At 37.9% G+C, this 8,501-nt stretch overlaps 2 protein-coding genes and 1 non-coding gene across 3 annotated transcripts in view; all 3 read left to right on the top strand.

The window, feature by feature from the left end:
• On the top strand, positions 627–3,030 carry LOC109832981 (protein MARD1). The gene is made up of 3 exons (XM_020400503.1): positions 627–1,147; positions 1,423–2,223; positions 2,639–3,030. The coding sequence occupies exons 2-3, from the start codon at positions 1,457–1,459 to the stop codon at positions 2,739–2,741; spliced, it is 870 nt and encodes a 289-aa protein (XP_020256092.1). The 5' UTR covers positions 627–1,147; positions 1,423–1,456; the 3' UTR covers positions 2,742–3,030.
• On the top strand, positions 5,500–5,572 carry TRNAA-AGC. The gene has a single exon. It is a non-coding gene; the product is annotated as a tRNA-Ala (tRNA).
• The window catches only part of LOC109832982 (protein ANTAGONIST OF LIKE HETEROCHROMATIN PROTEIN 1), a 4,269-nt gene continuing 2,152 nt past the window's right edge, over positions 6,385–8,501 (top strand). The window contains exon 1 of the mRNA XM_020400504.1: positions 6,385–6,700. Coding sequence (XP_020256093.1) covers positions 6,400–6,700 — 301 coding nt within the window. The 5' untranslated portion in view covers positions 6,385–6,399. The remainder of the gene's footprint in view (positions 6,701–8,501) is intronic.

Below are 8,501 nucleotides of genomic sequence, written 5' to 3' on the forward strand. Positions count from 1 at the left end.
AAGGTGACAACTCATCTCATCTCATCTCCTATTTTATAGTTTTCTTCTTTTTTAAGCCAACCAAACAGCCTCAAAAAAATTATTATGGGAAATAGGTTTCCAATTCTTTGATTTCCCAGTTTTTTTTGGAAGCGAACAGCCCTTAAACCGACTAAAACTTGATAAAAAATGCTAAATAGCTCTCAAACATGCCGTTGGTTTTAAAAGATTTATTTATACTTCTAGTTAAGCCACGGTGTAGTCAGCTCTCTGATCCTCTGCCACCTGTCCCTTCCAAAACGGCAAAAGTTCGTTTACGGTCACTCACGGCAAAAATTCGTTTACGCTCACCGTCGGTGAGATTAGCACAGAATACGGTATTAACGTATCTCAAAAACTGTCAGAAAACTCCCTGATACAGTTGATGGGACAGTGAAATGATACACTCAGCAAGAGAATCAAAATTTACCAAATCAGCCAAATTTACTGTTAACGATCAAGACCCTTTTCTGTCTTTTCGTTACAAAACCGCTCTAGTTCTCTGGCGGGTTTGGCGATAACTACCAAATTGAACCGAACCAAAAGGAAATCGAACCGAACCGAACAACACCGATCACCTCTTTAAATGAGTCCCCCTCTCGCCCCGTCGTCTTCGTCTCGACTCCATTGCTGACTCCTTTTCTGTACTTTTTTAATCTTCTTTTCATGCACTTTGAGAGATTAAGGAAGACGGGGAGGAGAGGAAAGGACTGATCTTGATCATGTTTTAGAGGGGTCCTTATTTGCTTTAGGAACTTGTTAGTTTGATTTGTTGTGGGTATTTGATTAGTGAAGTTTTGGGTCTGTTTGCATGTGGGAAAAGTTTTGTTCTTGATCGTCAAAAGGGAGTTTTTTTTTTTTTTTTGGTATTTTGTATTGGTAGATATGCTTAGTCTTGATCTGGGTTTTTGGTAGTCTGTGTGTTTAGGCTTGAGGAAGATCGCCCCTTTGAAGGAACAACAGAGTGATTGTCCTAGAAGTGAGAGATTTTTGTTGTTGTTAGGTTGTGTTTGCAAAAATCTCATTTTTCTGGGGAGAAAATTATTATTTTTTGGTTGGGTTTTCTTTGAAGGAGAGGGGAGTGCTACAAAAAGGGAAAGCATTCAGCTTTGGTTCCATTTTCTCAGAGGTGCATCCCAAAATCAGACCACACGAGCTCTTTTTTCTTAAATTAATTTATTGCTTAATAATATTCTCTTCCTGTCTTCAAAAATCTAATAGTTGCTACAACTTGTCTTAACATAAATCTTAATAATTAACTTAGAAAAAGTATGTACCGCGAAAGGGCAGAGGGAAGAATCATTCTCTTCCCTCTTGCTCTTTTATCTTTTTCTTCCCCTTTTAGTTTTATGTCTCTTTTTGTTCTTTATTGTAAGACTTAATAGTCTCTTCTCTTTCTCTCAGAGATTCTGAGTTGAGCGACTCATTGGTAACTAGCATGCTGAAGAAGAGCTCGAGGCCGGCTGTGAGCAGCAAGCAAGGCCTAATGGCTGATCCCTTCTCTCTTCCCTCTCCTACTGGAAATTGCAGTAAACCCCCCAGCTCACCTCTCTTCCCTTTGTCACCAAGACTCTTTGTGGGCTTCGTCCCAAAGGGCTTTTCAGACATTGATGCTGCAAAAAGCCCGACCTCCATTCTCGAAACCAAACCATTCACTCCAACCTCTAACCCCTTCTTCTCCGATAAAAAGCCGAGAAAACCCCTTGTTGAATCCACCCAAGAGGCCAAACTCCATCATCAGCCAGTTGGGCTTGGCATTGTTGACGCATTGAAGAAACCCTCAAAACCTGATGCCCGAATGGTCCTCTTTGGATCACAGCTCAAAATCCAAATACCCGCGAAATCCCCCAATGGTTTGGTTGAGCCATTACAGTCTCCTATTGAGTTTGGGGTCAAGAACAAGGAAGCACAATTAGCTATGTTTTCTCCGATGCAGAGAGCTAATTCGACCGAGCCGAACAATTTGGCATCTGGATGTATATCGGCTAGCGAGATGGAGATGTCCGAGGATTATACTTGTGTGATTGCTCATGGACCTAATCCGAGGACTGTACATATATATGACAATTGTGTTGTTGAGAGCTGTGGTAATGGATTTGCTGCTGTTACTCCGAGGAAGGAGAGTCGGGTGTCGGAGGGTTTTCTTACTTGTTGCTGTGCTTGCAAGAAGAGGCTGGATCAGGGGAAGGACATTTTTATGTACAGGTTAGATTTCAATATTTTTACTGATTTTTTTCCTTGTGTAATTAGTTTTGATTGAGCTTTCGGTATTGGCATGGAACCGGGACGGGTGTGCTTGATGTTAAATCTTTTCAAGTTGATTCTAGCGAATTATACTGAATAGAATTAGTTAATTTACCTCATTACGACTGAATTTATTCGTGGCAGTGAATTTTGGTTTCTTGATGGTTCACATATCTTAGTTTTCTGTCAATTAACAAGGATAAACGTATAAAGTAACCAAATTTTGCATCTCCCTCTCGCGATTGGATTAATTTAGTTGAGATTTTTACTAAATTGTGATAGTAGTTAGCAATAAACTGTCTTTTACCATTCTTGAAGCTTATAATTAATTTTCTCCCAAATTCTAAATCATGGTAGTTTATCCTCTATTTTTCAGAGGAGAGAAAGCCTTTTGCAGTCTGGAGTGCCGTCACCAAGAGATGCAATTCGATGAAGGGATGGAAGACTGCTTGCTGGCTCAAGGCCCTGCTACTTTCTAGCACGAGCTCCTCTCAACTTATTTTTTGTTTCCGATGGCTGAAAGAAATTAGAGATCAGCCCCTTAGGTGAGCGTGTTTTGTTATATCTCTACATGTTGTAAATTCTATTGGGTTGTTTCTGGTTTCATTTCAATCAAATTGGATCAGAAAGAAAATGTTGTTGTGTTATGTTTTTTGCTGGTGGGATCCTCCACAGTTTTTGGCTTGAGAGAGTGATGTATGGATTTTGATTAAAATGGTTGTCCGGTTCCTTTACTAATCAGTATACTTGGTCTAAATCTTTCTTCTACTGTTTGAGAGTGGGAAATATATAGCTTTGCCCGTGTATCTCATGTACTGATATTATATGTTTCCTTGGATATGATATACTTCAATATTATGGTTGTTGATGTCATGTTTAGTTGGTCTAATCAAACAACTTGGTGGAGTTTGATGAGGTAATTAGCTGTGTGCTTAGTATAATCATGTTGTTTTTCATTATGTATCTGCTACTGATGTGTGGTGGTCATTGTTGATTAATCTAGTATCATTAAGATACTCGTGTACGCATAACCGACGTTTCGTGTACCTCTTTTTAAGTTGAGCTTTATTTAAATTGTTGTGTTCTTTGTCTTCATGTAGACCTACCGTATGTAAGCATACCAAGGCAAGATTTGATTGATGATACGCTACATTTCCCTATGATTAACACAATCCATTTAAAATATTAAGCATTGGCTTAATTGCACTTCCTATAGTTTCACGAGCACTTAAAGGGGTTTCTATTTAAAACTGAATAAGTCAATGCCTCAAAAGCATTTAAAATTTGTAGATAACTGTCTAAAAGTTTTAAAATATAGTATTTTGGCTCCCTATTGTTTACTCAATTTTGTCATATAAGTAAATGGTCTCACTTAAATATACTAAAGTTTTAAAATGTTGCGCTTTAGTATTCTTTGTTATGTGATACTTTGGATAGGTAGATAAGTGAATGCCATATGGGATATTGTTAATTTTGAGGCATCTATTTACAACATTTAAATATTTTTAATTTGGCCATGAATAATTACATAAATGATTTCGCTTTACTGATAAAAAGTAGTAGTTCAACTTTGATTTTTTTAACTATCGCAGTCGAGGTGTGATATATACAAGAATATTTGGATCCTCTGAACTGGGGTGAGTCTACTTTTTCCATCACCATGATTCTTAAAAGACTCTAGACAATTATTATTCATTTTGAAATCTACACTTATTGTTCAAGGCGAATCAAAATCATCAACTAAATGATAAATGATTGCGGCTGAGAAAGTAGTTTCAGGGCACAGTGGAGGAGATCGCGTGGTTGTTCACTTTAGCATTTTTGTTGGCATACATGCATGTACGTATTTCTTTCTTGCATTAATCCAGTCTCTGATGTGATGATCATCTCCAGTAGAATGGAAATAGAAAGCTTAATATCAACTGGATCGGTTAATGTATAGGTTGATGAATTATTAGGTGATGGGTCAGTTTTTGTTATGACATGCTAACTACTGCTTGAGCCTAAAGAGGCATGTTGTGATCAATGCGTCCCTATTTTTATGAATCTGAGAGCGTGGATGAGGTCGGATGCGGTCCGTACGAAAACATGCTATGGAATTCGTATATCGAATAGATATCAAAGCCAAGCCCAAAATCAATCCTGAATGTTAGCCCAGAATAGGTGAGAAATTTGTTATCAAGAAAAGAAAGTGTGAATTGCCTCCAATCATATTTCCAATCACATCTATTAACATTTTTTAATTATATCCATGAAAAATGAAAGACACAGGGACTAGATTAGAAACCAAATTAACTTAAAGCTTAAAACTACCCAAACTCTTATTTTATGTCCCGCATCCCATTCTTAGTTTTTCTCATGTTGAACTACATTCACAATTACCAACATGCGCTTTCAACTCAACGCATCTTGCCAACCTAAAAAATCCACATGATTTCTAGGATCAGAGAAAGTATTTCAACAAATGTGATTTATGATACTAAGCTCGTATCAGAGATCTCTCTGTAGGCTCGACATTCATTTAAGAATAACTCTGTGATTCCTTAGATATTAACCCGAACTCTTATTTAAACTCATCACTCTTTCTTATCTTATTCGATGTGAGACTATACTCACACATTAATCACCTCCACCAAAAATCAATCAACCACCGCATCAACCTCTCAAAAAACTGGACATCACAACATCCACACTCTCTCCATTCAACACGACATGCTTCCTCAAAACACCCTCCCTAACAAACCCCTGCCTTCTCCACAGATCTCTGCGACCTTACGTTCCGAACCTCAACCGTCGCTTTAATCCTCTCCAACGTAGGAGACTCTCCCATCGCCGTGGCCGCCACCATCTTAATCTGCCATAACCGATGGAGACTTTACGACCGATGAAATCGGAGGATGGGGTTGGTTTGAATCCGACGGAGCTGATGGGGGTGGTTGTTGACGCAGATGGCGCGGTATACCAAGGGTGCAGGGGGAGGATGAAGGAGTTGAGTAAGTGTTGGGCTTGGGCTTTGGTTGGACATGGGCCGTGTGGTTGGACTCGCATTACTCGGTCGTCGGAGACCCAAGGGAGGATATCGTCGGCGTCGGAGAGGGTGAGGGGGTGGAGTGTGAGATTGTTGAGGAGATCGGAGTTCGCCATTTTTTGTCTGCTCGATCGGTTGGGCAATGACTAATGAGGGATTCGTTGATTTTGAGGCTAATATTTTATTTGTTACTGGCACCACCCAAACAAGGGGATGTAGCTCAGATGGTAGAGCGCTCGCTTAGCATGCGAGAGGTACGGGGATCGATACCCCGCATCTCCATCATTGATAATGCTTTTCCTTACTTTTATTTTCCCCCTCTTTTCAAAAAAATTTATATATGGTTTGAACTTGCTACTTCAAAACCTTTTAGCTGTTGGACACTATCGTGAGAGAGTTAACTATATAACGAATAAAAAATTGTCATAATCAACTAAATATTTTCTACTTAGGGGCTGTTTGGTTCGTTTCCTAGATATAGAAAAATGCATTTCCATGTACAAAAACATAAGTTTTGAGTTTTTCAAACTTTTCCAAGAAATAGATTGTTTCGCTTTGGTTCGCATAAAAAAAATAGTGAGAAACCAATGTATTTATTTTTCTTGTGTTTGGTTGGCATGGAAAAAAGGGAAATTTTTTGTTTATATGGCAAAAAGCCGACGTGGCTGCAGTTATCGTCGATTTCACGAGGTTGATGAAGGAATTGGGGGGGAGAAAAAATCTGATGTGACGGCGATTTTCACCGAGTTTCCCTTCTTTAACCCTAGCGAACCAAAGATGGGAAAAAAAACCGACGAAAAACTTATATCCTACGTGGCCACGAAAAATCTGATGTGGAGGCGGTGTAAAACTTTTCCACCGAGTTAAAAAACGAACCAAACAGCCCCTTAACGAAAGCATATGGTATATTTAGTAAATTTTTTTTGCACCTAGTCATAAACTACACTGCTGAAACAAAACATTTTATTTTACATCCGAAACAAGCTTTATTTGTCCAAACTAGAGATAACAACAAAAAACACTGTCAACAAAAATAGTTCACACCCAAACAACAAAAGCTGTTATGCTTAAAGTAGATATAGTTTAGCCAAAATATTACATTCTCACATATGGGCCTAACAGATATATTAAGGTCCAAAATATGTAGCCCAACAGAACAGTATCATCGGCCCACAAATCTGACACGTGCATATCATGTGATAAGTTCTGGGCCATATAACACCTGGAAGACAGAAGGAAAACTTTGGGAGCTCTCTCAGCAGTCAATGGCTCCTCTGAAAAAGTCGAAGAAACCCAAACGCAAAGCTAAGGATTCGACCCAATGCAAACCGAATCCAGGACCCAAAACCGCAGAGCCCAAAGCTGAATTCGATGACGACTGGTGGTATACTTTCTGGCACAAGAACTCTGGTATCAAAAAACTCTCCGCTTTGAGCTCTTTTTTCTTGCGTACTTCATATGGATCATGTAGATTATGCTCTTAATTCAGCCCTTTTTTGTTGAAATTAGCTGATTTTTTTGTGGAGTTGGGCTTTTGTGTGAACACCCTGTTGAAATTTTGACACCCATTTTGAGACAGGTTTTTGAGATGCATAGTTAGTGTGTGTGGGGATCTTATGACCTTTTCAAGTGATTAAAGTGTGAAATTTTTCCCCTTGTTGATGTTGTGATCATGTGTTGTTTAATCTTTCCGGGATCTCGATACAATTGTCATGAAATGTTTCATGTCTTTTGTGAATCCAGAATGCCCGGTGAACACAAAATCTAGGTTCTCATCTGAGTGGAGCACTAAATACCGAAAGCAGTAAATACTTTGTGCATTATTTAGGGGATGGAAAGAGAGGCAATAGTGAGAAGGAAAAGACATAGGTGCTGCATAAAGCACGAGATGACTCCGTCAACTTGGTTTTGGTTTAGGGGCTGTTTGTTTTGGGTTTTTTGCCTCGGGGAGGGGGTGGAAAGCTGCCATTATGGCAGCTTTCTCCCCAAAACGCCTCTTTAATAGGCGTTTTGGGGAGAAAGCTGCCATAATGACAGCTTTCCACCCCCTCCCCGAGGCAAAATACCCAAAACAAACAGCCCCTTAGTTCATTATTTTGACACAAAATGAAGGAAATTGGAGTGAACAAAATTTAATGAATATTTCATAACCCATTTAAATATTTCATGTGCTTAAATACATATGGAGAGTTGTGTACGCTTATTCCTTCATGTTAAAATTGTTAGATACTCCTTTTACTGTGAAAAAGGAATGTCTTTTGCTTCTAGTTGATGCACCTTTTTAAATTATATAATTAGGCATATAAATGATTTTCTTGATAGTTAAAATGTAAATTTATATGTTAACTATTTTCGTTGTTCAATTTAATGTAGTAATTGAGAGAAGGGTCATTTCCTTTTTTTTTTTGCCATAAATTAATCTAGTTAAATTGTTGATGGGCTCGTAGGTTAAAATTAGATTGTCAAGCACTAAATTGGAATTTTCCCTTAAAGAATAGAAAGAAAGAAGGGTTGGGATTAAAAAAAAAAAGAATTCTCTAGTTATTGTTTTTCTACTGAACACAGAAAGGAAATGCATATATATACCTCTCACAAACAAACACTCGAGAGATTGCTAAATTTTGTTACATGGTGGGATACTTGGCAGAAGCTAAAATGACTTGGATGATTCTTTCATGTATCCCCAATAATTATAGATTAAATAAGAATGCATGTGTTATCTAGTTTCATTGCTTATGAGAAAGGTTTCTTCATGTAGTTGAAACATAGATTTATGCATGTATTTGAAATATTAAAATAAGAAGCATTTTTTTGTGTTTTTTTAATTATGACCAATTACATGAACTGTTTGCTTGAGCTCAGACAACTCAAATACGGTTGTTTTTAAGTAACATGAACTTAAGATACTAGTTTTAATGTGTAATCTTGGAAGTTTGATAGATATATTGATAAAGTTATCCTAATGTCTCTTAACAGTTGGGTATGTTTGAAACTCTCCTTGATTCTATTAGGTGTGGGCAAGAAAGTCGTGAATGCTGTAAACATTTTCAGAGACAAAAGATATAATCTAGAAAAAGTATATATAAACATGGACTCCATGTATAAATGCTTAGGTCGAGTAAAAAAGAAGAAGAAGCTCTATGGAGAAGTATCCAAGAGTAAGTTTCCACTAATAAGTATGAAATACCACCATCGTGTACCGCTTGCACGG

This window comes from Asparagus officinalis, chromosome 3, assembly GCF_001876935.1.
Source record: "Asparagus officinalis chromosome 3, Aspof.V1, whole genome shotgun sequence".
In the NCBI taxonomy this organism is placed as follows: Eukaryota; Viridiplantae; Streptophyta; class Magnoliopsida; order Asparagales; family Asparagaceae; genus Asparagus; species Asparagus officinalis.